At 37.2% G+C, this 16,763-nt stretch overlaps 1 protein-coding gene across 2 annotated transcripts in view; it reads right to left on the reverse strand.

The window, feature by feature from the left end:
* PIBF1 (progesterone immunomodulatory binding factor 1) overlaps nucleotides 1-16,763 on the reverse strand; it is a 183,068-nt gene that overhangs the window by 123,101 nt on the left and 43,204 nt on the right. For both annotated transcript variants that reach the window (XM_036250417.1, XM_036250418.1), the window contains exon 10: nucleotides 2,728-2,826. In XM_036250417.1, the coding sequence (XP_036106310.1) occupies nucleotides 2,728-2,826 (99 nt within the window). The remainder of the gene's footprint in view (nucleotides 1-2,727; nucleotides 2,827-16,763) is intronic.

The raw sequence follows: 16,763 nt of genomic DNA on the forward strand, positions 1-16,763 counted from the left end.
TAGATGCCCATATACTACTCTCAATCAGTCATTCAGTAACTACTTGGTTCCATAATGTCCTTTAAAGGTGTGAGCATCAACGCTATTTCCTGCTCATAGGTTATTTCTAGTGTGTCTAGAAACACTTTCTTTTTCTTCTTATTTGTTCTGACTTAAAACTATCATAAATATTTAAGGCTGGTTGAAAATCAGGCTCTGAATAAGCAAGGTTTTTTCCTCTCATTCAGGTAGCTTAACAATGAGTTGTACCAGTTTATTCAATATTCTAGTAGAAAATGATATGGAAAGACATTAACCTTTGAATAGCAAAAATTCAGTTGGCAAAGCTTAATAACAGAAATAGTTGACATTTCTATAGTCTTAGCAAAGGTTTCTATAGTACTACTTAGGTATAAGACTCTGCTCTCTGTGCTTTGTAAACATTAAATAACTGAATTCTCAGTAATTTGGAAGATACTTTTAGATACTAAAGTATCCCATGGCTTTTAGGATAAATATCACTTTCTGGACAAGTAGGATAAGAAGAATTTTAGGTGTCAAGAGTTTAGAAGATACAGAGTTTAGTATAAATATAAAGTAGCCTATTTTAAGGACCAATTTACTATTCTCTTCTTTCCAAATTCACAAAAACATACCAAAGCTATCAAGTTATGAAATTCTGCGTGGTTTACTAGCTAAAATCTTATGCTTTGCTATAAAGTTTGTTAGTTTGCTCATAATGTTATTCTAGAGCCATTCCTAAATTTACCATGTTTAAAAACATCAACAAAAAAGCCAAGAAAATCTTTAGTGGAAATCATATAGATTTATAAATAGAAGGATTATACATAATAAAAGATAGTTTAAAGATAGGTCGTAATAGCACTGCAACAAAAACAGCTGATTTATAAATTTGTTTCATATTAGGATCTTTGGAATTAGACATACTTCCTTTCATACTATAGGAAAGATTTCTTCAACATTATGTTCATTAAAATTCCTCTACGGGTCAGGTTTATAATGTTGATGTATATTAGAAGTACATACAACAATTTGAGTTACTCTAAAAGATTTTGCCATTCTAAGGAATTAAAGGTAAGTTAATTATATGAAGACTTGCCTCAATTTTTAGTTTGATGCATTGCTTAAACCACAAATAAATCTGCAAGAGTACATTTAACAATTAAAACACCCATTCAGCTTATTTTCAAAGTTTATCACTATGTGAAAGGTATACGAGAATTTTTTATACTATCTTAGCAACTTTTCTGTCTGAAGTTATTTCAAAATAAAAAGTTTATTTATTTTATTTTATTTTTTTTGGTATGTGCCCCTAGCAGGAACCGAACCTGGGACTCTGGTCCGCAGGCTGACGCTCCAACCGCTGAGCCAAACCGGCTAGGGCTCAAAATAAAAAGTTTAAAAACAGGTTAAGCCCTGTTTACATATAGTCAAATCACTGAAAATTCTATGTTCAATGAGGTAATGATATTTACCTTAACATTCATTAGTGATTTTCCTTTTCACAAGGCTATTAAATGTCCTTTACTATTGATAAATGAAAGATTCTCTCTTTTCCTCCCTCCTCCCAAAACATAAAAATTAAAAAAAAATGAACTGGGGAGTGTACAGTGGTACAACTACTTTGGAGTTAACTTTGGCAGGTTCTCTTAAAGTAAAACATTCGTCTACTCTGTGATTAGCAATTCCATTCCTGAGTATTTATCCAAGAAAAATAAAAACATGCCCACAAAAAGATGTGTATAAAAAAATATTCATAGCAGTTTTATTCATGATAGCTCCAAACTGGAAGTAACCTAAATGTCCATCAACAGGTGAGTGAATACACAAACTGTGGTAATTCATACTCAGCAATAGTAAGGAATGAACTGATACAAAAACAAATGGATCATGGCCTGGCCGGTTTGGCTTAGTGGACTGGGCATCGTCCTACAGACTGAGAGGTCCCAGTTCGATTCCTAGCCAGGGCACATGCTTTGGATGCAGCTCGACCCCCAGTAGGGGGCGTGCAGGAGGCAGCTGATATATGTTTCTCTCACAGTGATGCTTCTATCTTGCTCCCTTCCTATCTCTCTAAAAAAAAAATCAGTAAAAACATATTAAACAAATGCCCTGACCGGTTTGGCTCAGCGGTTAGAGCGTTGGCCTGAGGTCCGGAGGGACCCGGGTTCGGTCCCCGCTAAGTTGCAGTTTGTACCTCCAGTTGCAGTTTGTCCCCGGCCCTGGTTGGGTTGTGTGGGTGGCAACCATTCAATGTGTCCCTTTCATATTGATGTTTCTCTCTCTCACTCTATCTGAACAAAATATTGAAAAGTGTCCTCGGGTGAGAATAAAAACAAACAAACAAACAAAAAAACATATTAAACAAAAACCAAACAAACAAAAAGGATGAAACATATAATAAGGCAGAGTAAAAGAAGCTAGACACAAAAGAGTACATACTGTATGATTCCATTTAGTTTTAGTCCAGGAAGATAGAAATCAGTGTTTGATTCTTCAGGAGCAGTGATTGAGATGGACAAAAATGGTATTAGGAAACTCTCTAGGGTGATCGAATTGTTCTATGTTTTGTTTCAATGTATGAAAAAATTACACATTACAAAAACAATGCTACATGTATATTTCAATTAAAATAAAAATTATACTTCATTAAAAATATATTTCTAAAAGAAAAATAACAAGAACAAAACCTGAAGAGTTTTAACATTTCTATTTTAGGATGCTTACCTGTCTAAGAGCTGATTATGTTTTTCTAAAGCATCCTTTTCAGCCATCACAGCTCGGTCCTTTTCAGCCAAAGCATTATCCCTTGCTTCTCGGAGATTTCTAGAATTTAAACGTGCATTCAGTTATCCTAAAAACATAAGTATCCATCTTTTAAAGATTCATAAATAAGCTTTTGTGGAGCTGGACGACCTGACAATCTTAAGGAGCACTAGAGGATGGCAAACCAAACTGTATAGTATCTGAATGTGCCCAGCCTGGTGAATTTCTACAAAGCACGCAGCAGCACAGGTGCAAACGTGGTCTATCTCGAAATGTCACGTTACCTTTCTTCACAACTGTTCTCCACATGGGTTGAGGGTAGACTAAACAGTGACTCTTCAAATACCAGGTATAATTACTCTTATCTTATCCACGAAACAACTGAGGTTTTGAGATGTTAATAAATGTCCTATAAAATATTTTCAGTAAAAGACATAATACAGAGGTCACAGTATCAAAACGGAAATGAGGTTTGGGGTATGAGCAAGAGAACAACTGAAGTGATGATAGACCTTGGGATGTCACTTGTGGAGAAAGGGAAGAGAATGGAACACAGAAGGGCTGATAGATTAGGCAAAAGCAAAAGAGACAAAGTACATGAATCCTGATGAGATGACAAACAGATTAAAGTGAAAGTAGCTGTACAAGCAGGATGGAAGACTAGAGACTGCTGTCAGAGAATGGAGATTTAGAGGTAGAATAGTGTTTCCAGTGACAGAATCTTAGTGGTGTCCACTGGAGTAGCTAAATGAAGTGGAGCGGAGATGGAGGTCAATACTCATGTAGGGCTCAAGGAAATATGAGACCAGAGCGGTGATTTCCAACTGGTGTGTCACAAGAAATTTTAAACATGTAATACTAACTATTTAGTCAGGAGCACTGGCCTCTTTTCCTTCAGACTGTCAAAAAAAAAAGACAACAGTCAACACAACAGCTGAATAGCTGTTCAGTGGGAATGAGTCAAAATTATACCCATTTTTTTTGTCAAATTGGCAAAAATATATTTTTTGGTGTGTCATAGAATTTGAGTAAATAGCTTATATGTGCCATGAGATTTTTAAAAAAGGCTGAAAATCTCTGGGCTAGAGTTTTAGATAAATTATCCACTTATTGTGCTTATGATAGCACTGTAATTGAAAGTGAAACTGAGCCTGGGCGGTGTGGCTCAATTCAACTGTGACACCAGTTCAATTAGCAGTCAGGGCACATGCCCAGGTTGTGGGCCTAATCCTCAGTGGGGGCATTGTAGGAGGTGGCCAATCAATGTTCTCACTCATTGATATTTCTGTCTCTCTCCCTCTCCCTTCCACTCTCTCTAAAAATCAATAAAGAAAATAAGTAAAAATAAAAATACACCACATTAAGAAAAAAAGTGAAACTGACAGAGAGATACATTTAGTGATAGTTAAAGGAAATGTCCAAAAGGTAGGTTACAACTGAACTAATTAGGAGATGATACAAGAAGACATGAGCCTTTATAGAACAAATCTTGTTTTTATTTTTTATTAAAGTAGTTTAGATTAAAAAGAAAAACGAACAGTAAGCTTCTTTCAGAGAGTAATTTTTTTAAAAAAATCCTCTTCTCTAACAGTTATAACACAAATAAAGATAGAGTGTAACTTCATGGCAGGTGTGGCTCAGTGGACTGAGCGTGGTCCCATGCACAGAGAGGTTGCTGGTTTGATTCCCGGTCAGGGCACAAGCCCAGGTTGTGGGCTAGATCCCCAGTGTGGAGCATGCAGGAGGCAGCCAACTGATGTTCACTCTCATCGATGTTTCTCTCTCTCTCTCCCTGCCCTTCCACTCTATCTAAAAAATCAATAAAAATATATTAAAAAAAAAAGATAAGACTTAACATAAATGATTTTGTTTACTTAGTCCTTACAAATTCCTGTTTTATTTTCTAACCTATTTTACAGCTGAGTAACCTGAAGTTTAGAGAGCTCAGTACCTAACCCCAAGTCACACAGTGTAAGTGTTAAAGCCATGATATGAGTCCAGCTATGTCTCACTAAAGTGAGTATTTTTTTTTCTATATCACATCACCCTATCTCCCATAAAGAGCTGGGCTGGATATTAAAATTTGGTTTTATTATTCGTGGAGAATGTCAGTAGGGAGTCATGAAAACCCACACAGAACAAATCTAATAGCCGTTAGATGTTCTTAGTGGTCACAGTGCTATGCCAGTACTCAATGTCATATTTTGTATGGTGCAAACATGCAACAAATTTAAAATTTAAAACATGTCAAGCAATAGAAATTCATCAATGAAATAGTTTATGAGCCAGAAATAAAATAATTTAAAAGGAACTAGAGTACAGATGATGCTTATTAAAAAAATAAATGCATTTAAAGTAGATATCATAAAATAGCATGTCATTTGCTGATACCATCCTGACTGCAATGACCTTCAAAAAATATTCTATTATCTAACTAACTGAAACATGAAAATTCTCAAAGTATATTAGACATTTATATATCTTCATTCCTACATGACCTATACATTTTAGTCAATCATCACAGATTGGTTGCAATTTTCACTTCTCAAATATAGTCTCATCATTCTATGTTATTTCAGTAGCAAAATTCCAAGTGGATCATATTTACAGTACTGATTAATCATGAATATTTACTTGGTAGGTGGAGTAGCTCCAATCCCTAGCTATATTGCCTTTCCTGTAATAATGGGCATTAAAAATAAAAACAAGTCACGGAATGAGAAAAACCCAGACTAAACTAGCAGCAGGGCCGATGAGAGGAGCACACAGGGCACAAGAGCTTTCACCATGCCACCGTCTGTGTCATCCAGCCAGCTACAGTTAGTGCTCTATGAAGGCACAAACAAAATTCTACGGCCAAAAAGAGGAGCTGATTATTTTTCATTAGAGGAAGAGAGGTGAGTGAATTAAGGGACGACATGTAAATTGGAACCAGAAGGACAAATAAGTAAAGGCAATTCAAAAAGAGAAAACCGAAATGAATCAAAGTGCCACAAGCTGAAGCCTCCACCAGTCAGCCCTCTCCTAAGTGTTTGCTGGTAAGATTTCTCTGCAATCCCATTCTCCTAATCAGATACTGCACCTTCCACAACCCTGCCCACAGCCTGCATATATCAGTAAGCAGCAGCATGATTCCTTTCAGTATATAGAGATACGTCCTTTAATATTAATGGTTCAAATTAAATCTGAGAGTGATAAACTGAACTATTCTTACACTGACAATAATAGATATAACAAACAGTGTGCTTACCACACGCTAGGAAGTATTCTAGGTACTTTATATATAATAACTTTTATTATTTGTAATAATATATTATAGAGAAGTTAAGTATTTGCCTATGGTCACACACTAGTAAGCTATGGAGCCCAAATGTGAACCCAAACTGCTTGGTTTTAGAGTCATGCTCTTCATCACACTAAGATTTCCTTTGTTTCACAGAAGTTTTCTCCTTGGGAGATTCTGTCATTATGAGATTTATATCTTATGATCATCTCATAGCACAAATAGATGTTAAATCAAAATTAAGTCTCGAAAGAACTGTGAATATATTGTATGCTTGTTTTTATGGCCCATGCTGTTTCATACTTAGACTAGTTTGGAAAATATCATATGAATTGTATTCCGACCACAGATAAAATTGTAACTGCTATATTACTAATACACTATTCATTTTTAAATGTTAAAGTCATTAGAAAATGTAACAAAATACAATTAAAGAATAGCAAGAATTCAAATGTTCTTTGAAAGACAAAGCTGTAACACTGATGGAAACTATGTGTAGCATGTACAAGCTATAGGAGCTAATGTTTGAAAAGTCCAAACTGAATATATATATTATATATAATCAATGCAATTATATAATCAATATATGTAATCAAATATACACACACGTATAATCAAGTGTAATTATAATAATGAAGAAAGAGTATGGGAGTGATTAATTGGACATTACAACAAATGTTTTAAAATACAAAAATACATATATTTCATTCTTAAAAATGTTTCTGAAAGCTAACATTTGATTCCAAAACGGCTTTTCTTTTTTTTTTTTATCCTCACCCGAGGACATTTTTCCATTTTTTGTTCAGGTAGAGTGGGAGGGAGAGAGAGGAACAGAGAGAGAGAGAGAAACATTAATGTGAAAGGGACACATCGAGTGGCTGCCACCCGCACAACCGATCAGGGCCGGGGACAAACTGCAACCGAGGTACGTGCCCTTAGCGGGAACCAAACCCGGGTCTCTCAGGACCGCAGGCCGACACTCTAACCGCTGAGCCAAACCGGCCAAGGCTCCAAAACTGCTTTTCATGATTCTTTCATGTTGTTTCCTATAAACTCCATTCGCCATACACACACTTATTTCTCTCATCCATCCTATATTTGTGTATGGGAGGTAGACTGTGAGGAAAGATGGCAGAAAAGGGAAATGAAATCTTATCAATGTTCTGTAAAATGCAAAACAAAAGTGAGTATGCTAGTATTATAACTAGTATCCAAATAAAGTACTTTTCAACTTAAGACATTTTTTAGAATGAAAAAGTGTGCTCTTAATAATCATGCCAGAGAAACAGGCATAAACCAGAACTTTCATGGACGAACAAATGGGCGAGATCATCACTCAAATTGTAACGTTCAAAAAAGAATGTTGTAATTATTTCTCTAAAAAAGGACCTTAATATTGCAATAAAATCTATGTATTTCATATACAATCTAGTACATTTCTGCAGAGATGACTTCATACATCTAAGTTTGTCCAGAGGTATCTCACAACCAGAGCCTGAAAACTTCAGTGCAACACACACAACACACTTTTGTACATGGTGGAAAGTATTTTCTTACAGCTAGAAGATAAATTTCAAGGTGCCAATATGCTAAATCTAAATTTACAGATGAAAAATGGTAAGAAAAATGTTACAAGAGTGAGAAAAACCTTAGGAACCACTGAAATTCTAACAGGAACAAATCAGTTTGGCAATGTCAAGAGCATGTCCTTAGCTTGAATAAATATCACAAATGCCTCAGAATTTGAAATTTACCAAGAATAAACAGTGAAAAAAACATGGTTGTCAGAAGAGCTCAGCAGGCACAACTAAGCAACCCATTCTTCTGCCTCCATGTAAAATATTTGTGGTTAATAAAAGTAAATATCCCCCCCCCCCACCAGTTGGAACAAAAGGAACTGAAACAGGCTGTTTATATGACAAGATTATTTATAGGAAAAACATTTGAACTAATCACTTCTACCTTCAGATTTTTCTTCCTGAATGAAATATAAAACTGTTCATTTCCATATCTGATGCTTTTAAGATGGTGTTAAATAGAGGAGTTACAAGTGGGTAATCTACGGTTATATAATTAATGACTGATAATTTTTCTTTAATTTAGTTGAAAAGTGAACAGAACATTAAGAAAAAAGCAAAGTGGAAATTTTATTTAACACAATTTTTAGGCGATGTTATATGTGGTTTTTTTGTTTGTTTTTTTTTGGTTAATCCTCACCCAAGGATCTTTTTCCATTGATTTTTAGATAGAGTGGAAGGGGGTGGGGGAGAGAAAACATTGATGTGAGAGAGACACATTGATTGGTTATCTCCTGCACGAATCCGACCAGGGCTGGGGATCGAACCTGCAACCCAGGTACTAGCCCTTGACCAGGAATCGAACCCTCCTCAACCCTTCGGTCCCAGGGCCACTGAGCCAAACTGGTCAAGGTGGATGCTATGCATTTTAAGAGTAGAAACTTTCTGAGGTTACTATTGACTAAACATGCTATAGATTACTATCTTTTTTTAAGTTAGTGCCCAAGCAGATATTTTTTCATTTTAGAGATGTGAAAACTTGGGCCAAAAGTAGATAAATAACCAAAACTGTGGTTTAAAAAATTTATGAAAAATTGACGCACAAAAATGCAAAACACTTGTTTAAAATTCATGAATGTATTGAGGTTTAAAAGGCAGCTGATAAAATAAAAAAGTAACATATTAAAATGAAACTAGAGCCCTGGCCGGTTTGGCTCAGCGGTTAGAGCGTCAGCCTGCGGTCCTGAGAGACCCGGGTTCGGTTCCCGCTAAGGGCGCGTACCTCGGTTGCAGTTTGTCCCCGGCCCTGGTAGGTCGTGCGGGTGGCAGCCACTCGATGTGTTCCTTTCGCATCGATGTTTCTCTCTCTCCTTCTGTTCCTCTCTTTCCCTCCCACTCTACCTGAACAAAAAATGGAAAAATGTCCTCCGGTGAGGATTAAAAAAATAAAAAAAAATAAAATGAAACTAGATGAATCTGGTAGATGGTTAACTGAGTGACTACTACATGTTAGTCACCATGCTTGGTCCTCATCAAATCCATCTCATTATAAATATTTGTGTATTTATAAACCAACAGTTACCTGATTTCTCCAAAGCAGGACCAATTTATTCTTTCATTCTACAAATACTTATAGAGCACTTACTGTGTACATGGAATCCAGTACTAAACAGATGAAAATTCCTACTCACATGGAAATTACATTCCAGTAGAAAAGAATCCAAAAGTATGTTAGTAGATCCCATCAGGTGTGGGGAACCTTTTTTCTACCAAGGCCATTTGGATATTTATAACATCATTCATGGGCCATACAAAATTATCAACTTAAAAATTGGCCCGCTTGCCCTGGCTGGTTTGGCTCAGCTGTTAGAGTGTCAGCCTGTGGTCCACAGAGACCCAGTTTCGGTTCCCGCTAAGGGCACATACCTCGGTTGCAGTTCATCCCTGGCCCCGGCTGGGGTTGTGTGGGTGGCAACCAGTGGATGTGCCTGTCTCACATCAATGTTTCTCTTTCTCCCTCCCTTACTCTCTCCCTCCTGCTCTATCTGAAGATAAATGCAGAAATGTTCTCAGGTGAGGATTAAAAACAAAACAAAACATTAGCCTGCTATATTTGGTCAGGCTAATTTGGTGAGGTGTACGATGTTAGCTGGTATTGATTTCGAGGGCCTTATATGGCCCTCGGGGTGGACATTCCCCAGCCCTGTAAGTGCTCAGAAGAAAAATAAAGAGAGGAGAGGTTAGTGGGCAGCAAGCATGAGGGGCTGTGGAGGATTTCACCTAAGCGTGGTCAGGAAAGACATCAAGGAACAGGTGACATCTGAAGACCTGAAGAAAGTGAGGAAACAGGGCTCCAGGTGCCCAGGAGTGAAGGGTTAAGCAGTGGAAACTGCACATACAAAGGGCCCGAGGTGAGAAACTACCTACCAGTTAGTTAAAGGAGCAGAGGCAGTGCAACTAAACAAGTGACTGCGAGGGCAGCGAAGTGAGGACGGGGAGCTGGAGTAGGTGACGAAGTAACACAGTCCATTATAATCACCTGCCTTTTTACTGAGACTAGGAGCTTTTGTATTTGGGCAGAGGAGTGATCCAATTTGAACCACCATTTAACAGGAACTGTGCTGAGAACAGCCGGTGACGGCATGGAAGGAAGCTAGGGGACCACTTAAGGGACTGTCAGTAATTAAGGTGAGAAATAATGGTAGCTTGGACCAAGTTAGTATCTGTGAAATGGTAAGAGAGCATACATTTTGAAGACCCAACCAAAAGGATCGTTGAGAAATAGAATATAGAATGTGAAAAAGAGAGAAGAGGTTGAAGATGATTTGAAAGTTTTTGGCCTCAGCAGATAGATATGTCTTTTTAACAAACGTTATTTTATTGATTCCAGAGAGGGAAGATGGGGGAGAGACAGAGAGAGAGAAAGAGAGAAAGAGAATAGAACCCGCAGCCCTGGTATGTGCCCTACTCAGGAATCGAACCTGAGACCTTTGGTGCATGGGACGATGCTCCAACCAACTGAACCACACCAGCCAGGGTGAATAGAGTTCTCGTTAATTGAGATGGGTCAGAATGAAGGCAGAGCAGGGCTGGATGGACAGAAGTTTGTTTTGGACATATTCAATTTAACATGCTTATTAGATAACCAAGTGGAAATAAGATAGAGGGACTACAAAAGATGCCAAGGAGACATGTTTCCAGGAATAGGGAGTGATCAACTGTATTAAATATTGCTGATAGGTAAGCTGAGAACTGAGAACCTGACCATTTGACTTTTGGCAATGTGGCAGTGGGCAAAAGCTTGATGGCAGATTTTAATCCTCACCCGAGGACATTTTTTCTATTTTTTGTTCAGATAGAGTGTGGGAAGGAGAGAGAGAGAGAGAAACATCGACATGAAAGGGACACGTCGAGTGGTTGCCACCCACATGACCCAACCAGGGCCGGGGACAAACTGCAACCGAGGTACGTGCCCTTAGCGGGAACCGAACCCGGGTCTCTCCGGACCGCAGGCCGACGCTCTAACCGCTGAGCCAAACCGGCCAGGGCGATGGCAGATTTTAATAAACGGGAGCTTGTAATGGTAAAGAATGAGTATATAAAACTCTGCAAAAATTTGGCCACAAATGGAAGCAAAGAAACAGGGCAATGACTAACAGGGAGAGTGGAGATAAAAAAGGCTTTTTAAAAATGGGAGAAATAACATGTTTGTACATAACTGAAATTAAGTAGTAAAAGGGGGAAAACTTTGCAAATACAGGAGACAAAGGGGAGTTCTGCTGGAGCTGTGTCCTTGAGCAGGAGAGAGGTGCCGGGCTCCGGTTAGAAGTGGAAAGTCTAGGCCTTAGAAGAGCAGGGTCAGAGAGGTAGGTCCTGTCAAAAAATTATACCATTTTATAGAAAAATAAAGGCCTTTGACTAATTTTCAAAATTACAAATGCTTTTATAAAGTTCTGATGATCCACACTCAGCCTTCAAGTGTGAAGTGGGGTTTGCAAACTCTTTTGAGACCTTCGAAAGAATTCTAAATAAACTGCCACCAAAATTACAGTGTTAAATCTTTTGTCAGTTTCCATAGCCCTGACTAGTAAAATGGGAGTCTGCATTGCACTGTAGGGTCCGATGTATCTAGTGTAAACAATTAAAGAGTCTGTAATCATAGGCAAATCACACCCTCTCAGTTCCTCATTTGTAAAATGGGGATACTAATACCTAACAACTTCATAAAATGGCCCATTTAATCCTATCTATGATGTATGTTAAGCGTTGAGTACAACATGATGCATAATAGGTAATAAATAGTAGTTATAGCTAGAATGCTATCTGAATAAGAAAATCTAAATGACAATTAAAGGTATTCATTTAGAGAATGATAATTAGGGCAACGCTTCCCAAGATTTCTTATTGTATAGCAAGAAAATGATAATATTTGTAAGAGTACCTGAGGGAAAAAGAGAAGGTGGCTGCTGGTACTCTGGGGGGAGTGATATCTAAGGGCACAGTAGAGAAAATTTTCTAGTAATAAACTATGTAATCTTAGACAAGTGCTTTTGAGCTTGGTCAGAGCTGCCATATCTGTAAAAGATCAGAAACTGTAATCTTCCATTTTAAACCTTGTCTGCAACCTTGAGTTAATGGCCATCTGTGGTCATCCATGACTCAGAGGCTAGCAAATTATAAGAGTTGGAGTCACTCCTGATGCACACTTTCTGCCAATCATCAGGTCTTGCCAATTCTACTACCTAAACATTCTTTAAATTCAGCTCTTCTTTCCATTCTCATCTTCACTTAATCTATCCAACTGTTCATATAACCTCCCCACTGACAACAGGACCTTTTAAAATATGACCCTTTCCGACTTTCCCAGCCTCCCCCACCACGCTCTATTAACTATACAATGCAGGTAAATACAAGTTCTTACATAACCTGAACTCACCTTGCTTCATATCTGAAATGTGGCCATCACCCATAGGCATAAAAAATATAGTTCACAATAAAAGCTAACAAAGTTTCATTTACATTTACTTGAAAAGTTAAGATATTGAAAAAGTTATAGTTTCAGAATAATCTAACTGAAAAGACAAAGTAGAATATTCTGAAGTTTTTCCATTAAAAATTTAAAAAATTGTACAGGCTATCTGGTAAGATATGAACGAAGGAAGTTTGTTTAAGCACTAATGAGGACATCCACTTTTTAATGATGAATGGAGCCTCTGTACACTAGAGTTCCAATTCACCTATTGTAACGCACTACCTATACTCAGCTAACCTTTGCAAATAAACTTAAGATTTATGATTCAAAGGTGTTTAATATCACTCCAAGGTTCTACACAAATTTCAAGCTTATGTCATTAAAGTTTCTTCTTCAGTACTTTTGGAAGATGATAAATTGTGACCAAAATGCTTTTTATTGAAATGGTGGGAAAATAAAAATCACTCAAAAAATACCAATTACACTTAAAAGCATATTTTCAATCTCCTTTTCCCTACTGCTTCTCCACCTTATAGATAATTCTAAAGCAATTTGAGTTTCCTGCATCAAGAGCATAATGAATACCTCTAACAAATTCATCCTTACCCTTTTTACAGTATCACTATGAGAATAGTTCTATGTTTACAACAATGAGATTACCTTAGGAAAAAGTAGTTTCACTTACTGGAAAAACTTAATCAGCTGAATTTATCTCCCCTTATTTTATTTATTTACTTATTTATTTAAATTAATTTTTGTTATAGATGTTTCTCCTTTTCCCCACCATGACACCCTCCTCCCTGCTCCAGCCCCCTTCACAGTATTGTTGTCTGTATCCATTGGTTATGCATATAAGTTCTTTGGTTTATCTCTTCCTGCCCCCCGCAACCCCCCACCCCGAGATTTGTCAGTCTGTTCGCTACTTCTATGTCTCTGGGTCTATTTTGTTTATTAGCTTGTTTTATTCATTATATTCCACAAATAAGTGAGATCATGTGATACTTGTCGTACTCTGATTGGCTTGTTTCGCTCAGGATAATACTTTCCAGGTCCCTCCAAGTCATCTCAAAGGATGAGAGATCTTTCTTATAGCTGCATAGTATTCCACTGTGTATATGTATCACAGCTTTTTTTATCCACTCATCTACTGATGGATACTTGGGCTGTTTCCAGATTTTAACAATTATAAATAGTGCTGCTATGAACATAGGGGTGCATCTATTCTTTCTGATTGGTGTTTCAGGCTTCTTACGGTATTTTCCTAGAAGTGGGATCACTATGTCAAATGGCAGTTCCATTTTTCATTTTTTGAGGACGCACCATACTATTTTCCATAGTGGCTGCACCAGTCTGCATTCCCACCAGCAGTGTACTAGAGTCCCCTTTTCTCCATACCCTGGCCAACACTTGTTGTTTGATAATTTGTTGATGGCGGCCATTCTGGCAGGTGTGAGGTGATATACTTCATAGTTGTTTTAATTTGCATCTCTTTGATGATTAGTGACATTGAGCATTTTTGCATAAGTCTCTTGGCCATTTGTATGTCCTTTTTAAAGAGGTGTCTATTTAGGTCCTCTGCCTATTTTTGTTTTCTTTATTGATTTTTAGAGAGAGGGGAAGGGGGGGAGAGGGAGAAGAGGGGAAGGGGGCAGAGAGAGAGAGAGAGAGAAATAGAAACACTGATGAGAGAGAACTTTGATTGGCTGCCTCCTGCATGCCCCCTACTGGGGATTTGGCCACAACCTAGGCATATGCCCTGACCAGTTAATCAAACTGGTGACCTATTGGTGCATGGGTTGATGCTCAACCACTGAGCCACACCAACTGGGCCATTGCCCATTTTAATTGGATTATTTGCCTTCCATTTGTTCAGCTGTGTAAGTACTTCCCCTACTTTATTATCCCACAGTATTAATTTGGAACAGTTAGGTATTTTATGCAGAAATTTAGATTTAAAAAATGGCATGCAGACCCTGTGTCTATACTGCGACATTAAAAAAAAGATTTAAATGCTATGGAGATCAATACTTCAAAATAATTATATATTTTGCAGTGCCTTTTAATGATGATAAACAGTTCCATAATGCTATCAGTTGACCTTTATATAATGCTTATTTTACTTAAACTGTCAACACAATGATAAAATAATCTTTAAGTATTATACACAGGCAAAAGGTATCTAAACAACTATCATTTATGTATACCTTTATAATTTAAAACATACTTTTCACATATCTCATTTAGACCTTATAGGTTACCCTGTGAAATAGTATTATTAGCACATTTTATATAAGAGAATATTAAACTTTGGGGATACTGATATACTCACTCAGCTAGTAAGTGGTAGAGCCAGAATTTAAGTTTAGTCTTTTGCTCCAAATCTCTTTCATAATATACTCCTCATTCAAGAAATAATTCTTTTCTTCCAAATATATTAGCGGGTCTGTAGTCTGTATGTTCTAGTTATATAATACCTACTAAGCATGAAGTTATTTATATAATAAATCTCACCACCAGCATGATTTTCACTCATTATTTTCCACAGCGCTAAACTGTCATTTTAAAGCAACCATAAAGTATAGAAAAAAACCCCACAAGAAATCTAATTCACAGATTGAGCCAAAGCATACATACACACTATAATCTCAACTATAGCAGTCCTTCCTTATCCACGGTTCAGTTACCAACAGTCAACCATGGTCCGAAAATACTAAATGAAAAATTATAGAAATAAACAGTTCCTAAATTTTAAATTATGTACCACTCTGAGCAGCAAAATGAAATCTCAAGCTGTCCTGCTCCATCTGGCTAGGATGTAAATCATCCCTTTCTCCAGTGTATCCAAGGTGTGTATGCTCCCTGCCCATTAGTTACTTAGTAGCTCTCTTAGTTATCAGATTCATTGTTACAGTATAACAGTACTTGTGTTCAAGTAACCCTTATTTTACTTAATCATGGCCCCAAAGTGCAAGAGGGATGATGCTAGCAATTCAAATACACCAAAGGGCCCTGGCAGGTTTGGCTCAGTGGTTGGAGCACTGGCCTGCGGACCACAGAGTCCAGGGTTCGGTTCCCGCTAGAGGCATGTACTAAAAAACAAAAAAAAAACAAATACGCCAAAGGAAAGCTGTCAAGTGCCATCCATCTTTATGTGAAAAGATATGCATGTATAGGAAAAACAAAACAAAACATGTACATATAGGGTTTGGTACTAGCCGTGGTTTCAGTAGATATTGGGGGTCATTGAACATATTCTTTGCTTATCTCTGACTTTTCTCAAGTCTGTATCTCTTCTACTTTCTTCCTCTTCCCTCTCAATCCCTTAACTCCACAAGTATGATCAACTGCAGGGGCAGATACCAAGACTGAATGGCATGAGTTTCATCTTTCTTTTCTACATGTAAGAGAAAATAAAAGCCTTGTTATTAATATCCCTCAATGTATGAAAAGGAAACCAAAGGCAAAACACATTTCTCTAATCTTATCATTTAACTTTCTTCTAAAAATGTTTATTGGGGGACAGGTAAGGAGATTAAGTACAAATATGCAAATGTTAAGTATTTCATGTATTTAATTCATATTGTAACAGCACACGTTGATAAAATACATTTGACACAATTATATATCCAAGTCCAAAGCAAGTAATTAATTTGTCCAGATATAAAAATATCTAAATGCATAAACTTGAGTTTTCTAAATCTTATGTTTTATAAACAAGGAATACAAGATCCTTTCCTTAGTTATTTTTAAGTTGCAAGATTTCAAAAGAAATAATTCACTCTTTTAATCTTGTAAATGACTAGTGGGACATAAACTGTAAATACAGTTAAATCCTGCCAGAATGAGGAAACTGTGATTCAAAAAGATTCAGCCACATAAAATACTGGGTTGGATTACTGTGACATTAATAAAATGATAAAGGTGAGCTTATACAACTAACTGGCTGGGAATTCCTGTGCAATTCAAAGCCGTTAGGGCCACCTGGTGGCCACCGTCCACTGTAGCTTTAGAATCCCTGGGTCCTTCTGATTCCTGTGGCTGACAGGCTTCCAGGACAGCAGCCCCAGTCTCAGCCATCTCCTGAGGAAAGGGAAACCTTTCAGCTTCCCAGCTTCCAGAAATGGTCTGCCAGCTGTTTCACAACTACCTCTACCAACTATCACAGAGAATAGGGGCTAATTTATCTAAACTTATGTCACCATGGGATATATTTTAAAGAATTTTA

The sequence above is a fragment of the Molossus molossus genome, unplaced genomic scaffold, assembly GCF_014108415.1.
Source record: "Molossus molossus isolate mMolMol1 unplaced genomic scaffold, mMolMol1.p scaffold_m16_p_9, whole genome shotgun sequence".
Taxonomy (NCBI): domain Eukaryota; kingdom Metazoa; phylum Chordata; class Mammalia; order Chiroptera; family Molossidae; genus Molossus; species Molossus molossus.